Source organism: Trichosurus vulpecula, chromosome 5 (genome assembly GCF_011100635.1).
Source record: "Trichosurus vulpecula isolate mTriVul1 chromosome 5, mTriVul1.pri, whole genome shotgun sequence".
Taxonomy (NCBI): Eukaryota; Metazoa; Chordata; class Mammalia; order Diprotodontia; family Phalangeridae; genus Trichosurus; species Trichosurus vulpecula.
In genome coordinates this window covers 288,037,980-288,055,969 of record NC_050577.1, presented here as the reverse complement: position 1 = coordinate 288,055,969, position 17,990 = coordinate 288,037,980, and the positions used below count along the sequence as shown (strand labels likewise).

Genomic DNA, 17,990 nt, shown 5'->3' with positions numbered 1-17,990 from the left:
AAACAGGGTTAAATGATTTGACCAGAGTCACACAGCTAGTAAGTGTGTGAGGCTGGATTTAAACTCAGGTCTTCCTGACTCTAGGCCCAGGGCTCTTTCCACTGTTACCCCATCACCCCACCCCAGTTGCTTATCAACAGAGCCCTATGATCTGTCATGAAAAAAAATAGCAAAGCTACAAGTTTCCCCTCTGCAGCTGTCATATCACCAGAACATCTGAGGTCATCATAGAGAAAGTATGACTATCTAGATGTTTTAAAAATTTAGCAGGCTTATTCCACATATTGCACTCTTGGCACAGAAGGCCTGCCTCTCCTTGTCCAATCTCCAAGCCCTGTTTTTTTGTTTTTTTTAGAATCAAGGTTCAAATTCACCACTAGGCCTAGAACAGAGAAGTTAGCTACTAAATACATACAGCTGTCAAACAAATATTCTAAGCTAGGAATCAATTCCTATCAGCGAGAGGTGTTTTATAAACCTAACAGATAATTATACAGACTAAAAGGGTTGTTTTTTTAAAAAAAAAACAGCAGATATTAACTGAGAATTATTGAAATGATCCAAGTGAGCCATTAAAGCTAGCCATGCCTGAAACACTTGCTTACAGTTTGATAACCAATCCCCCAACTTAAAAAAAAGCCATGAAAATACACATATGGGATCCCTTGGCATTTAATATGTGCAAAATTGCTTACCATTTATTTCAAACTTTGGTTAAATATTTATTTAGGCTAAGTATTTCAGACACGTTATGGAAGCCATACAAAAATGATTACGAACATAATAATGAGGTAAGTTAAAATTCTACCAGTGCAAAAAGCAAGCATATGCCCAAAGCAATGCATACAGGTTAAATAAATGTGGCTGCAGCTCTCACCAAGAGGGGCAGAGCTGGCAGGCCAGAGAAGCTCATTGTAAACATTGTTTTTAAGATACATATTTAAAAATTCATACATCTCACCTACCAAAAAAAAAAGCCAAGGTAACCTAAACACAAGAGTAGTGCATTTATTTTGCCTTTAGAGTTCAGGGCCTCTCGTTTTAAGAGTCTAAGATTTTGCATATTTCTTCAGGAAAACCTTGGTAAGACACATTCATTACAAATACTGTAGTACAAAATTCCCAATTCTTTACAAAAGTTATATATTAAAATATTCTATACATCTTAAATTAGTCGTTGGAACATACATACATCAGTTCATTCAATCTTTCCAATGGATACTGTGCATTAAGTTAAGACATCCCCTACTCACCCTACAGGGTGTAAAAAGCGATTGCAAACAGTCTTGTGCAGTTCTCCGTTCTGGATATCCATATGCAATTATTGCTCAATGTCAATTTCCGATGTGAACAGGAAGTGGTTCTATGAAATCAGTAACAGTTACAGACAAGTGCCCTGGAGCCAATCCACAACACCTCCCTACTGAAGGATGGAATCACACCTGAGTAAGGCTGTCTGATGCTTATATTTAAGATGTAAAAAAAGTGTGTACAATTTCAAGGTTAAAAACAATGCAAAAATAAAACATTTAGGACATTTACAAAATCTTACAAATGTTTAAAATACTTTGTCAAAACTTCTTTCCTGGTAAGGTGCTTCTTCTACTTTGAACCCGATTCCTTCTTTTCTGCAAAAGAGTAACACACATACACACACACGCTTCAATTCTCACTTATGGATGATGGTTTCAAATATATTAGCAGCATTCAAGTAGTGAAGAGAGAAGTGAAACTCTTCAGGGGAGCATTATCCCCCTTCCCTCCTGCATGAGATGAGTGGACTGATATCCAGACGAGGGAAATGTTCAAGGTCACATAAGATGACTAGCTTACAGCCAAGATGGGACCTAGACTCAGAGTTCTAGACTGCTAAATCCTGTGTTCTCAAGAACAGCATATCCTTGCCAATGCTAGGCAGGATGGACAAATACCAAGGGATTCATTCTCCTACTCATCTTATAATCTGTCAAGTTGCTAAGTTAATGTTAAGCTGGAAAATTCAAGGCTTCCTATATTCATCCTTGTCTTTAAGCTCAGAGTTAAAAGCCAAAAAAGGAACAAAAGGGCGCTAAGAAATCTGCATTCCATATTTCATCCAAAGACAACTGTTAGAGAACACTGCTCACACAGAATAAAGTTAGGGCAATCCTTTGTATTGTTGGGATGGAGGGGCAGGACAGCCACTTCATAGTACTTGAGATAAAAGGGGGGGATTTTTTCCCCCTCAAAAGCAAGATTTTCAAAGAAAGCTTTACCCTCAGGGATGAACCCATGTTGGTTTCTCAGAGGATGTCTTTGCTTCTTTTCTGCTATTATTGGGATCTAGAATCGAATGACTATATTTCTAAAACATTCAGATTCAATGAAATCTGTTAGAAAAATGAGTAGAGAATCCCTAGTATAAAGTGAACATTACTACTGATTTACTAATGAACAGTCTTCAAGCAAAGAAAGAGGGTTTAAGGAACCCCATGCACCATCATTACCTTGAAGCCATCGAACCTGGGTAGCTGGTCCATATCCCTTTTCGTTCTTTGCTGATATTCTGAACACGATGGCGGGCCTGGAGGTATAATCGACATGTGCGTTGGCAAGCTGCCCCGCGGTGACCACACAGGAAGTTTTCAGGCCACAGTAAATCCGCATGAACATGGGCTGACTTGGATTATCTGGCACCTGCGCTGTGCGAATAGCCAAGTAGGCTGAATATTCCAAAATATTTCCAGAGGGTGACGCTGGAGGTTCCCAGGACAGATGGATAGAGTCGACATTCTTGAGGGGAGAGAATGAGAACAAGAATATTCAGGTTCTCAAGCATCTGAATGAGCGTGGCGCACGCTGTTTAGAGTTCAGAGTGCAGATCATTACCATGATTTTTAAGTTATGCTTTTAATAGACCGACCCTAACTGCATCGACAATGCCTTGATTTCTATTTTGTTACAAACATGCGAGTTGGTAACTAGTGGCCGTGTCCTGGAGATCCACAAGATGGCACTCTTTCTTCTCTGAAAACCATCACTTCACTCTAGAGAAACAATCTCAGAATGATTACGAACTTAAATTAACTCTAATGAATGTCTTGAAATTTTGGTCTCAAACTCAAGATGATTATACTAAGAGAAAAGTTAATTCCTGACCCGCCTGCCTTTCGAGCTCTAGGTTTTCCATAATCCCGCCTCACAACATTTCTCAAAGGAATGAATGTTCTGCTCTTTCAGAAGCTACCGTTCCCTTTGAAAAGTTATCCATAATCCTAGTCTAATGCTATGCATAAAATGTCTGCAGCTCCACTCACACTTAAGTCTAAGGCTAACCTCTTACCTTTGAGATTCTGACAGCACAAGGGGCCCCAGGAAAACCAGGAATACATGTTTTAAATTCACTTATTTTGCTGAAAGGGCCTATCCCACAGCCATTGATGGCAGCAATCCTGAATCTGTACACTGTGCCTGGAACAAGATCTTGCTTCTTAAGTAAACTGTAGTCTGGGGCATCTGTATTTCCTACCTAAAAATTTAAACACAAGCAAAAGTCAGAGGAAAAGAAAGATCTCCTTACAATAAGCTAGAACTTTTCCAATTAAGCGATTAAATTTTAAAATGTCAAAGTGTAACACCTCGAACCCACCACTCATTACTCATCCTGAGTCTTAGTGTTAATTACAGTCTGTCAAGGGAAAAAAAAAGGCCTTGCCAATAGACATAATGACTAATAAAGTATGATACAGGAATGCAATAATAAAACAATTTGAAATTGTTGCCTAAGGATAGATGCTGCAGACCATGCGAGTATTTACCTTGCCAGGATAATAATACCTTGGAGTGTGAAAGAGTCCCTGAGGATAATCTTAGTGGCTACAAGAAGCATTAAATTTCAATTACGAGAAAGTTTTCTTTATATGAATAAGACCCAACCACATACAGAGAGATTATCTGGCAGGATACCACTGAATTATTATCCAATGCAAACTTGTTCAAAAAAAAAAAAAAAAGACAAACAGAATATGAAAGCCACAAGCAACATTTTGGAAACCACAAAATGGAATATTTTCTCCATCAAAGTGCTACAGAGCTTTGGAACTCATTTTTGCATCGATTATATTCCAAGAGAAAAGCAGCACAGTATAGTAGGTAGAGGGGTGGCCTTGGGGTCCAAGCCTGCTTCAGGACATATGCTGTATGACTAAAGAAGTCATTTAATCTCAATGCCCTAAACACTCTAAGATTATAAAAGTTATAGCCCACTTGTAGATTTGCATTGGCAGAGAGGGTTTTCTTACCAAGAGTTTCCTGTATCAAAGAAAACATGTATTTGAAGAGAAGAATAAGAAGTATGTGTATATATGAATTTTTCAAAAACAAAATAGATTTTATCCTAAGCTGATAGACAATGCCTATGCCTGCAATACCAATGAATTTTTAGCCCTCAGCAAAAACAAATTTTGGAAATGTTTCTACATTTTTGTGTATCTAGACTGTTTCTACCTAATACCTCCAACACAGTAAGATAAGAAAAATATTTAATTATATTCAAAAGAGCTTAATGCCATATATATGTTTTATATTATACTTGGTGAGTTAAGGATTCATGGTTTTCTTCACAGTGAGGATTTATTCCAACAGACTTTAACCTTTGTATCTTGATAGTCTCCCTGATTTTTTGTGGCTGAAAAAATTCATATTACCCTGTGGCTTTTCATTGAGGATGCTCTCCAAACTTAAGAGACTAGTTTCACAAAGGAGATAGGCCTACCCCAGGTCTTTCTACTTTGATAGGACCTAATAGAACTTATATTGTTTTCAAGAATCCATGATTCCCTCCATACTATGATGGGGTTTAAGAAGGATTTATGTTATCGTTATGTGAAAAAGCAGGCAATTGAAATGTTATTGGTCAGTATTTCCAAAATGGCATTCCATGGAAAACTGGTAGTCTATACAACATGAATTTTAAATAAGAGTGTATTGTATACTAGTGAGAGCTTCATATCCAACATTTAAGGGAGAAATATAAAAAAATAAGCATGATTTCAGTTTTTAAAATATACTTCAGGCTTCCTATGTTTTATTCTGACATTCCCCTGACTCTTCTTTATCCGAGGGATATTTCATATCCCTAGCCCACATTTATAGGTGCCATAAATGTGTTACAAAGCCAGGACTTCTTTCTGTAAGTGTTAATTTGGGAAACATTGACATATAAACAGTTATTTGATTTGCCTAAGGAAATCGGAGAAGGACCTCTTGAGAAAGTTCCCAAGATCTCTAACTATAAAAGACTGAGAACTACCTACCTTTTGAGGAAGGTGCAAAGTCAGTAGTTTGTAACCTAGAAAGTGCTATATAAATATGGGTTATGTTACTGTACTGATTTCACAGGCTAGCCCAGTGATTTTACTTTTTAAAACCATATAGGATTCATAAATAAAGAGCATTTGTTTTTTAAATGGCTTAGGAAGAATATACAAGAAACCCCAGTGATCGCAACGATCATACTAAAATTCATTGAACTAATGACCATGCTGACTTATATTGTCTTATGGGTCAGTTTAAGGTTTCAGAACTAACATTTTATAGCCTTAAATATTCTAACACCAAGCACAGTACCCTTTGTAGAATGGCTATGTATTTTTAAATGTTGGTTGCATTTAAGTTTAGTATATGTGTGTGGAGGGCACATCTATAAGTGTTCATCCATATACACAGAGGAGAAAATGCATTTGTGGTTACCTTAGAGATATTCTGCTTTCCTTTTGGCAGCAAGTAGAACTGGTTGACCAAAGCCGTGTTATTTTTGAAGATCCCCACATCACACCACTGGCGTTCCCCTTTTTTTTCTATGGTCATTGGCTTTGAAGTAGTATCTTTCTAGTATTAGAGAAAGAGGCATTATGTAGCTCTGCCATATTGTAGCATGACAGCAAACATTAGATGAAATAAATTCCTGCAGTGATATGACTAAACGCTACCACAAGAACAAGTAACAGTCTTCATACTGGCTTAACAGTGATCCAGCAATGCTCATTCAAAACCTAGGAGGTGGGAAGCTTTGTGCTCAGCCAGGTAGCTTCTGAACTACCAACTCAATGGGAGATCACACACTTTGTGATTGTTTTGGTTTTTTTTTTTTTTTGGAGGGGGGAAGGCAAGGCAATTGGGGTTAAGTGACTTGCCCAAGGTCACACCGCTAATGAGTTTCAAGGGTGAGGTCATATTTGAACTCATGTCCTCCTGACTTCAGGGCTGGTGCCCTATTAACTGCACCACCTAGCTACCCCTTTGAGACTGTTTCTGTTAAAATGTCAGTCAGCTTACTGAGGTGGCTTTTTCAGAGCCTTTGTTGTGGTTCAGTCATTTCAGTCTTGTCTGACTCTTTGTGACCCTACTTGGGGTTTTCTTGGCAGAGATACTAGGATGGTTTGCCATTTCCTTCTCCACCTCATTTTACAGTTGAGGAACTGAGACAAACAAGGTTGAGTGACTTGCCCAGGGTCACATGGCTAGTAACTGTCTGAGGCTGGATTTGAACTCAGGTCTTTATGATTCCAGATCTGGCACTCTGTCCACTGTACCATCTAGCAACCCATTTCAGCAACTATAGCTTTAAATTAACCACCACAACAAAAAAGTATTATTATTAATTAATGTTACAATTGGCTCCAAGAACAAGTCAGGAGCTGGTCATGCTGAGCTGGGTTATTTCTAGGCTCAGGGGCAACTGTAAACAAACAGTTATCTTTGGCCTTGGAAAAAATACCAGGGATTCTGCAAAACCTAGGAGCAGTGGCCAAAACCAAAATATATTTTGAATGTAGTATACCATGCCAGTGAACTGCACATAGCAGAATCCAATAACTTTGAACATTTTCCTGCTAAAAAGAAAAACAAAAATCCATTCAGTTTTAAAGCTTCCTCTGATGACAAATGGAATTGCAAAGTTTACCTCTGGAATTGCTGCTCAGTACTTAAGCTATCTCTATAATAAATAAGATGTGACTATTTATATGGTCAAAACCCATTGAGTACTTCCCCCATTTTAGTCTTAAATGCATAATAACAGAGGCGTGTTACTCTGAAGCCCATCATTACTGGTTTATCTTTAGGACCAGCCTACCAGAAGGAAAAGCTCTATGAGGACAAGGACTAATTTTGCCCGACACCTGTATCTCCTGAAGGCTAGCACAGAGCTCTGCACAGTTTCTGTTGTTTGACAAATAATACCCCCAAAAAGTTGGCTACAAAAAGGCACTATAAAAACGATCACGCAGCTGCATCTCAACCAACGCACAGCAACTCTGGCCGATACGACAAGAGAGCCAAACAAAGTTCATCTTGACTGTCCTCCCATCGAAGGGGAAAGAGGAGCCGCTACGTATGAGGAGACTAACGAGCCTAGGGCCATTCTATCTAATAATGTGAAGGGGAAAGAAAAGACATGAAAAAAACCTAAGGAGACAAAAAAGTAAATGATACTAATAACAAAACTAGGGACAGTCCTTTACACAGAGCAAAGAAATGCACCAAACAAAAGATAGTGCTTGCTATAAGAGGTAAGTAAAGCCTCCTTACTCCAATTATGCAGAGCAAGCTGAAGGCTGTTTTGTTTTGTTTTTTGTAAGATCATAAATTAGACTTAGAACAGATTTAAGGCCTCTGATGTTTTGTGGGTCCATCTAGTTGGCTGGGCTGCCAGTGCTAGAGATAGAATGGTGAACTGGGCTGCTCACAGGTTCAACCCAAATGAGCAACTCTTGGACTGTAGCAGCCTTTTCCTCATATGCCCTTCTATTTTACATGTTCGGTTATTCTTTCAGCCGCATCTAAATTTAATTCAAAATGCTACAGAAGAGCCAGAAAATGCTGTCAAGTTTCAGAGTATGATCAACATCTAGAAAGCAGATGGTCACAGACACCCATAAGGTCAAGAGGCCAAACACTTACTGATAATGGAACAGGAGAGTCCTGGGTTTCGGCAGAGCTGACTTTGGTTACGGGTTGTACAAATGCTTCATCAGCTACAAACAGATTTTCAAATGAGACAGATTTCTTACTTTAAAAAAAGGCATAAGTCACTCAAATATCACTTGTAAATTATTCCCTTATCTCATGCTGTTAAATGATTCCTTCAAAAATGGTAGGATTAACATTACAGGAGAGACTTCATAGAAACTAAGTTCTCAATGAGTTTAGAAGAGGGCTACAGGAATTGATGCATTTTAACCCCCCACTAAAAATTATTAGTGATAATATTATACAACAATCAATGTTGGTTAGGGTATGACTATATGCAGCTATACATTAAGTATATTAATAATAATATGTATGGTAATAATATTATTTATTATAATGTGTATTATCCAGGGACACAAATTCCAATAGCCAAGGGATATGTATGCAATTTGACTCCCATCGATCCACAAGAAAGCAATTCTATTTAAAGTTAAAAGAAAATCTGGAAAATTAGAAATCAGTTAAGCTGGGAAAGCTATTAATTCATGGCCTAAAACTAAGTATCACACTTTGGGGAATAATTGGCAACAGGTGTGCATGTATATACGTATGCACATGCCTGCGCCACCCCTTCCTCCCCTCCCCCCATACAGTGTGTTTTTATGCTAAAGAGGTGGGAAACTAGAGTACACTGGTCCTAGCCACCGTGTATTAACTACAAAGATTTCTGCGTGCATGTTTGACTCACTCCAAGATGAGTTGGAGACACAACATTCAAACTATAGCCCATGAAACATCTCAAACCTTCGGATTTTCCACCGAATGCTGTGAGTGATGCTTCGTCTTTCACAACCGCCCCATTTGTATTGGTTGACTCTGTTTTAATGGCCCGCTGGGGTACCATGGTATGTGTACCAGAACTGGCACTGGATACAGCAGCTTCAGGGTTTATTGTCCTTAAGTCCAGACCATACGATTCACTTACATTCTTTGAAGTTTGAGCACCTGTAGTTAAAAGGAAAAAAAAAGAATCAACTAAAAAAAAAATCACCTGCAGAGAACTTCAGGCCTGTGACTGATTCAGCTAGATCCTGTGCCAAATAACCACACCTCAGTTTGAGGCTTTTAAAATACTTTTTATAACGAACTTAACAGCCACAAACAAGAACATTTCAATATTCAGATAAGAACAGAAAACAGATGGTATATGAACTTGAATTCCTATTATGTAGAACTTCAAGTTTATATTAACTTTTTCTTAAAGTTTGTATTAACTTTAACATGATAGTTACAAAGCCAACCTCCTTGGCTATATCTCCTGAAGTTTTTTGCTCTGCATCTTTTTCTTTGTTTCAGTGTTTTCATGTGTCAATGTTTCCTTAACCTTTATTTTCTTCCCTCTTTTGGGGGGTAGGCATTCCTATCCCAATCCACCAACTCCCCTACCCTGCAAACATGTATTTGGAAAGACTTCCATCTAAAATTAATAGTGCTCAGAAAAAGCAAAGTCTCAAGGCATATATAAAAGCCATGTTTGGCACATTGTTCTGAAAGAAGCCGAGAGTTCTCCTCTGAGCAGGGTGGGGCTCACAGCACATGAAAACCAGATGGAGGGTTTCTAGAGGCACTGAGTTTTTTCTGTATTAGAGGTTGAACATAATAGATTCCAGAATCTGGAAAAATTGCAAAATCCTCATAACAGATTCCAGCACAGCACAGGTTAAACTTAGAAATGCTTCAAAATAGCTGTGATTTTCATGGATGTGGACACTCCTCCTACCTGCATATCAGCCCTTCCACCCCTTAGGGTCCCTGTGGTTGAAAGAAGCCATATGGCAGCCAACGTTCTGGAAATTTAGTCCACTAAACTTGGCTATGGTGGTTCTGTGACAGTGGAAGTCCATCAGTGAGCCCAAACATGAAGAATCTCCTAATTCCCACATCTGACAGCTACCATTTATACAACACCTACTACATGCCAGACACTGTGCTAATCACTTTATAATTATTATCTCATTTATTCCTCACAACCCTATTGTCCCTATTTTACAGAAGAGGAAACTGAGGCAAAGGTTAAGTGACTTGCCCAGGGTCACACAGCTAGCTGATAAGTGTCAGAGGTTGGATTTGAACTCAGGTCTTCCTGCCTCCAGGCCCAGCTCTCCTTTTTCTCATTCCTCATTGCTGAGGTTGACCCTGGGGGCCCACACTTTCTTCTGAGTTTTCTTGCCACTGCTCTCTGTTCTGTTCCTCCCTGTCTGACCACTTCCTAGTCTTCTTTGTTGGACTTTCCTCTGGGTCGCTCTCACCCACTGCGAGCTCTTTTCCCCAGGCTTCTGTCCTGGGATGTCTTCTCTTTCCTGGTGACCTCCCCAGGCCGCAGAGAGGCAGTCTGGGCTAGCGGAGAGAGGGCTGGAAGCTCACATCCCACCACAAGTATTTGGTAGCCATGTGACCAGGGGAAATCCTGCTCTAAATCTCCAACCTCATAGCTCCCGAAGAGCATCTCTCCCAAGCTCTGGGCTCATATCGGCAGTTGGCCAACTGGACCTCCAGGAGCCATCTCCAACTCCCCACATCCTGAGCAGACAACACCTCTCCCCCCTCCTGCTGAGGGTACCACCATCCTTGCTCACTCACCTCCCACACTTGGTTTGTTATCAAGCCTTGTTTTTACCTTCACAACATGCTGGGTATATCCTTTCCACACAACCACCACCTTAATTCAGGCCTTCATCTCTGGCCTGGGCTATTGTCAGAGCTTGCTAACTGGTCCCTCTGCCTCCCATCTCCCTCCACTCCAATCTGGCCCTCCAGTCATTTTCTTGAAGCATCCACGCCCACTCAAAGAGCTCCCTGTGGCCCCTTGGATCAGACAGAAAAACCCCTCTTGGCTATGTAAGGTTCTTCACAGCCTGGCCCCCTCCTGCCTCTCCCTTTCCCTCCACCCAGTGAATGCTCTAGCCCCACAGGCTCACATCTGATATCTATGCCTCATCTCTCAACCTCTTTGGATCTCTTCTCTCCAGACCAAGCTCCTTTTCCCAGTCCCCTAGCACATTCATTCCTGTGGAAGAGTATTACCTTGTCTATGCCTACAGACACGCAGGCCCTATGCTTTTGTCTTTGTATTTCCTGTGCTCATCCCAAGGCCTGGCCCTCAGTGGAGGCTGAATAAATGCTTTAATGAAGGACTGCTTGGAGCTCCTAGAGTTCATATGTCACTTCCACAGTCTTTAGGACCCCAGAGTCTTCTGCAGACTGGTGACACATTGGAATGAGACGTTCAGATGTGAACTTTCCCCTCCATACCAGCGGTATCATCTTCTGCTGGGCAGGACTTGTGGTGAAGTGAACCTAATGACCTCCCATCAACACCAGATTGGGGGGCTGATTCTATATGCATTTTGTTGCTTCCTTTTGGATACGGTCTACTATCAGAGTTACAAACTCCCCTCAGACCAAGCATGGAGAAAGTTAGGAAGCTATTTCCCCTGGTATACATAGAGAATACATTCACAAAGGGAAATGGAAATAAAATTCACCCTACTACCAATCTCCTACAGGATGGATAAGGGGTGTATGTGTGTGTAAAACCATTTTTAAAAAATTTGGACAAATCTGTTCCTTATGATCAGAAATGTAATGGCTATACTAATATACACTCAAAATTAAGCATTTTAGATTTCTTTTAAAAAGTTCTAATATTTTTTGGACACAGCCAATAAGAAATTTGCTTTTGCTTGACTGAATATTTGTTACAAGGAATTTTTTTTCATTACTTTTCACAAAAAAAGAATTGGGAGAAAGAAAATAGACTTTGCTAACTGGACAAAATAAAATTAAACATTTTTAAAAGGTTCTAAGAAAAGTGACTTCTCTAATGTTTGATACGAAAAGCATCTCTAACCCCTTATAAGGTTTGTTATACCCAAGTGTACATTGAGAAGGCTCAAACTTGTGGACTGTTTTAAGCCTCCCATGCCTGGGCTGAACCCCCTAAATAGCCAAGATTTCCAATGGATGACTCCTAGAATTGAGGGTGCTCCAATCTCAGTATGGGCCCAAAGATGTTACAGTGTAACTGTTTCACAGGAGGAATTTCAGAGCCAAGTGCAGTGAAGATACAATGATGCCTCTAGCACCAAGTAAGGCAGTAATAAAATCTGCTACACAGTGTCAGTTCAAGATTTTAGTCTGAGAACAATGAGCCTTCCTTAGTTTCTTAAGTTTGTATTTGATACACAAGTTACTTTCCCAAAATGCCCTCCAACGGTCTCCATACACCAGATGTTTTGAGCTTCCTGAGAGCAGGGAGCTCCCTCAATTCTTTGCACCCCTAGGGCTTAGCCATGCGCCAGCACACAATAGGAGCTTAATAAATGCTTATTAACTGACACCCATATCCCAGCCCCTTCCTACATTTCCAGACTTTGGGCATGTCCCTCCCTGACACATTCAATCCAGTGACAGCAATCTCCTGGCTATTCCTTGAAGAAGACTTTTCATCCCTCAGTTCCCAGCATTCTCTCTGGTTGTCCCCCATGCTGGGAAAGCTCTCCCTCCTCCTCCACCTACCGACCGACCTCCCTGGCTTCCTTTAAGTCCCAACAAAGTCTCACCTTCCAACCCCTCTTCATTCCAGTGCCTTCCCTCTGTTAATTGTTTTCTATCTATCCTTGGAGTTTGCCTTGTTTGCAGGTTGTCTCTCTATTGGAATGCAAGGTCCCCAAGTGCAGGAACTGTCTTAAGCTGAGTGCAGTGCCTGGCACATAGTAGGTGCTTAATAAAATGCTTACTCACACACACACACCAAAATATAAACGAAGCCACCTAATAGAGACAGTTGACAGCCTGCATGATTTCCCTTTCTGCAGGTTACCACTTATTAAGGAGACATGCTTCCCGTTCAGTAATTTGGAACCAACACTGTCCATCGTACCACGTGTTTTTCCAAAAGCCCATGTTATTTTCAGCCAGTGTCATGAGGGTATTAATCATTCAATGGAAAGATTGGCATCTGTACCTTCATTTTTCTTGAGCATCTCCACCGAACAGCTGCCATCTGCTGTGTTAGTTGCCAGCGCAAAGGATGGAAGCGAAGGGGCACTGGACTCAAATTCTCTATGATCCAACTGGCTTTTTACTGAAGTTCCTTTCATGACTCCATGGTCAGATTCTGTACTATTTCCTGTGTCTTCTAGCTTTAATAATTCTTGAGATAAGAGAGAAACTGGCATCTACAAGAAGGAAGAAGAGAACTAAAATCCGTGTCATCATTTTTTAAAGGAATACAAACAAAAATAAGTCATTAATTTTATTTTGGGATTATTATTCATTTCACTGTAATTAAACTCTTTTGTAAGCATGGTTTACAAGGTCTTTTTTTAAGTTGTAAGAACTCTCACTTTTATAACAGTCTAAGAAAGGAATTTTCTTTCAGTCTTTTCTTTTCACAATAATACTCAAATGTCTGGTTTTGAGATGGAACATGGTCACCTTTTAGAAAGAAAGCATTAATTTTTGGACAAAAATAGTTTCCCCAAGCGATATTTCTATATTTTCTTAGTTACCTGTACAAAAAGATCTAAGTTTACTTTTCTAGCCCAATTCTTTTGCTGGAAAACGAGCAAACCATATATAAGTCAGGGAATCCTTATGGAAGAAGTTCTACAAAGTGGAATTTTCTAGCTAGCAAAGGTTTCTCTAAGGACAAAAATGCATTTTAGCTAATTTGGATGAAAATGTTTCTAGTCATCACACTTCCCTAGAGCCTGAAAGTACACTTATCCAGGAAAAAGCATTTGCAACCCCTCATATGGCTTGCCACATCCAAGTGTTCATTCAGAAGGCCTAAAGGTGGAGAAGTGTTAAGTCTCTCCTGCCTGGGCCAGGCCCACTAGGCTGGGAATCTATAAAGGTCCTGTGCTTAGAGGCTACATACATCCTCAAGATCAGTTCCTATGCATTGAAAGGCCTTTTGCCTCCAACCCAAGTATCCTCCTCCTGTAGCTGTGCTGGAAGCTAAAATTTTAAATAATCTGAACTATTTTTGATGATGTTTCTTTGGTGTCCAAGTACCAGAGATAACACCCTCATCCAGTTGGTTGCAGGCTATAAAACCAAGTGTTAGAACTGTGACCACTACAAACAGCAAAGAGGCTCCAGGGGAGGGCCTGTCCACAACTGCATGGATCCCCTCCTATTACTTTCAGGTTATCCTCTGGTTGAGCATAGAGAAAAGCTGGGAGAGTGATGGCAGGAAGAGGCAGGGGACATGATCAGTTTTTTTCTATGATCTAGTTGGGTCGGATAGCCACATTCCCAAAAGGTGGTGGGATCTCACTTTCCTCAAATAAGGCCTTATCTTCTGGAAAGCAGAAAAGCTCCCCCCTCCCCCCCCCACCCCACCCCCACCCCAATCCAACCATCATTTAGTCACCACCAAGGGAGGCCAGTGCAAGTGCTGAGATGTTGTTTTGTTTTGTTTTTGAATATACAAACTAGGCGGTCAAGGCTACCAGTGTTTCCCACAAGAGACACAATACATAGATCCAGACTTATAGGAAGAACCAAAAACATAATGGTGCTCATTAAATGGTCATTAAAGTGTTTAGCTTTTGCGCATCTTAAATCACACATAAAAGTAGTCTGAATTTGGATTACTATAGATTCAACCCCTGATTCCAGGAAAGGACAAAGGTAGATGACTTGGCTCATCTGAGCAAAAATTGTCATCTCCTGGCCTAATTCAGGTACAGAGTCTCCAACATCTTACTTACATTGTTGGGGACGGTGTTATGACTGGCTTGTCTGGAAAAATCTGCTTGGACTCCTGCAAGGAGAGAAAATGCCATGAAGTTGCAACATCATTGAAACAATCAATCATGTATTATTAAGTTACTTAGGAAAAGTGGGAGAAAAACAAAGGTCGGTGACGGGAAGCCCATGAGAAAGCTCTTTGGGGATTCTAGACCATTCTTCTTTAATTACACCCCACCCCCGTCCCGGCCCACTCCAGGGTAATACTCAGCATAGCCATTAGCTTTCATTTCATACTGGCTCAGTAGCATGGGATACATCAACAAAAACTGTATGAAGATGAGAAGCAAGGGAAAGGAAAAACCTCCTACTATGTGCTCTTGCTAGTTTTACTTCATGGAAAATACAGAGATGGCATATTCTCTATTTAAAAAGGAGATGGCATTCTGTAAGCTGTGCTTCTGGCATGCTGAGCCTGGTTTTCAAACTTTGTAAAACAGGTGATAACTGCTATTTAGGAACATGGAAATATTTGTGTGGGCACATCACATCACCTTGCAAGTTTGCGTGAGAATCTGGTGATGCTGCTTGGTATGGCAGGTCCGTGTTCAGCTGAAGCAGGTAACCCTCCACAGTAGGGACTTCATCCCACTTGACTTGGAAAGAGTTAGTGGTAGCTTTGATCACCTGTACTTGTGATGGCGCTGGTGGTTTCTCTAAAAGAAGAATGCCCCCGTTAAACTAGCGAGTAACCAGAAATGTTCAAAGCATATTTGCCACACAGCAGGCCACGCACCAGTGAGGAGCTGGAGACTGCCTTCTGTCTCAAGACATTAAAAATGCTTTCAACTGAGCATCACACCGTTCTCTAGCGTCTTGGACAAGAATATTTCATCCCGGAAAGCATGAGAGAAAGTAACACGTTTTGTGCCACAGCCAAGCAGTGAGCCCAAGTCCAAAACAGCCTTCTAACCTAAGTCAATTCTCCTTAGCGTGATATTTATTCTTAACAACTACTAGTACTCATAATAATAGCTGGAGTTCATGTCCAGCTTTCAGGTTCGTAAAGCACTTTATATATGTTAACTCATTTGATGACACAAGATAGGATGCTGTGCAGAGTCCTACAATCCAGGCTCAAGTTGTTAGGGTTTATGCACAGGCCAAACGCATCATAATTGGTCGTGTGCTGCTAAATGTTTAACAACCAGCTCTCTAGAGAAAAAAATGAATGCATGACACACTTTTACATTTAATCTGCATAAACATTTTCTACATGACTTTCTTAAGTCTAGATAATCAGTGGACCAATAAATTGAGCCCTGATTTGTAGTGTTTGTTGATATCTGAGGTGTAAATGAGCACCCTTGAAATTTAACAACCAGGTCTCATTGGCTGCAGCCCATCATATTCAATCATAGCATAATCATCAATATAGTGAACAAGTATGTTAAACTATGGATCTATAAACTGAATCTAACATAGCTCAATCCAAATGGAGACCACACCACCTCCCAACTGACATGATTTTACATAGCAAATATCTGAACAAGGGAGAAGTCTGTCCTTGACCAGTGTCAATGAGCACAGTCATGAAAAGCTTGCTTGCTCTACCTCCCAAGAGCTCAGAGTCCCTGGGGAGTTCAAATCAATGGCCTAAACTGTCTTTGAGCAGACAGTGCAATATTGATAATTTAAAAACGATTTTGGGGACAAAGAGGAGACTTCACATGTGACCAAATCTGGTGACAATCCATCAGCACGTCTTTTTTAGGCCCTTATTTCATGTCTGACACTGTGGTAGGCACTGGGAGGACAAGGAAGAAGAATGTAATGATCCCTATTTGCGAGAACCTTAGAGGTAAACCGAGCAACAGAGCAGGTGCCCAATCGCAATCAGGATTCTTAGTCACTGACTCCTTGGATTCATACAGAAGTATCACAGGGAGCCAGGAGGCCCAGGCCTAGAATCCCATGATCGAGAACTGGGCACTGGATACAAAAATGTCTAGTTCTGATACCAGGCCTACAATTTCCAGGAAAGACACTCACGGAAATCAGGGCTCCGACCTGTGCATTACCCACGAAACGGGTCACCTAGGAACCAGAACTGAGACCGGAAACTTGCCAGTTTATTTTAATATCTGATTTTTAAAATGCTAAACCAGACCAAATGTCAAGAGTTATTATGGGATGCTTTCGGTTCCTTTTTGTCATTACACGCTTTGTACCAAAGCAAATCACTAAGACTCGGATTTAGTTTTCATTTTTTAAAAAGGAACAGTAACGTAAGCCTCAGAAGCAACACTGAGTTGATTTGTGTTAAGAACTTGGCTCCATCTTTTTAAAAAAAGTGACTGAACACTTAGAATGATTTTGTTTAGCTGGTTCTCATAAGTGGGATTAAAGCGTGGCATGAATCAGATACAAAGTTGATACAGATACAGATCAAAAACAAGGTTGCTTTTGGTGAACGTTCTTACCTACCAGTATCAAGGTACCAAAGGTCTTTGCAGCAAACTTGATTATTCATGGCCTTTTTGTAGCCATCCCTGCCACTCCAGAAGTACAGGCGTGTCCCAATGGCGACAGCGCAGTGTCCGGCTCTTGGCCTCGGCCGTGAGTTCTTTTTGTCCTCCTGAGAATCAGACACTAGACTAGTCCATTCTGCAGTATCTAAAAACAAAAATGAAATAAATTCACCAAGGATTTTTTTAAATCTCTCTGTTAAAAAGAGTAATTCAAAAGGCAGAAATACTAACCCAAATTTAGGTAAGAAAATGAACTGGTACACCGCCATTCACAGTCCCGAGGAGAAGCTTCAGCGCTGTTCATGGTTTGGGGAACCCATCCACCAAAAATGTACATCCTGGAAAGAAGAGACAACAGCCCTAGGACTTCTATGTGGACAACTCACTTCTTCCATTTCTGACTCGAAATGGAAATTCAGTTTCTTACCCAACATATGCAAGACTTCACTGCACTGTCCCTGATTCTACAATGAGGTTCCATATATGTGCACTTCAATGGTGCCCACAGAAGAACTTTTAAGAATTAAAAACTTTTGGATAAGACATCAAAACTAAACCTTTTTAAAGTCATTACTTTATGATAGCTTTTGTGTACAAAATAAAATGTAAAATAAACTTGTAATATATGTTAGGGCAAGTAGGTGGCACAGTGGATAGTGTTGGGCCTGAAGTCAGGATGACCCAAGGTCAAATCCAGCCTCAGACACTTACTAACCGTGTGACCCTGGGCAGGTCACTTCACCCTGT

The 17,990-nt window shown here is 40.5% G+C and overlaps 1 protein-coding gene across 1 annotated transcript in view; it reads right to left on the bottom strand.

Moving 5' to 3' along the window:
- Nucleotides 1-335: 335 nt before the first annotated feature.
- The window catches only part of HCFC2 (host cell factor C2), a 30,621-nt gene continuing 12,966 nt past the window's right edge, over nt 336-17,990 (bottom strand). Inside the window, exons 6-16 of the mRNA XM_036761434.1 lie at nt 17,475-17,581; nt 17,200-17,388; nt 15,267-15,428; nt 14,733-14,785; nt 12,977-13,190; nt 8,755-8,955; nt 7,942-8,015; nt 5,731-5,868; nt 3,323-3,508; nt 2,487-2,772; nt 336-1,628 (exon numbers count right to left, since the gene is read on the bottom strand). Coding sequence (XP_036617329.1) covers nt 1,603-1,628; nt 2,487-2,772; nt 3,323-3,508; nt 5,731-5,868; nt 7,942-8,015; nt 8,755-8,955; nt 12,977-13,190; nt 14,733-14,785; nt 15,267-15,428; nt 17,200-17,388; nt 17,475-17,581 — 1,636 coding nt within the window. The 3' untranslated portion in view covers nt 336-1,602. The remainder of the gene's footprint in view (nt 1,629-2,486; nt 2,773-3,322; nt 3,509-5,730; nt 5,869-7,941; nt 8,016-8,754; nt 8,956-12,976; nt 13,191-14,732; nt 14,786-15,266; nt 15,429-17,199; nt 17,389-17,474; nt 17,582-17,990) is intronic.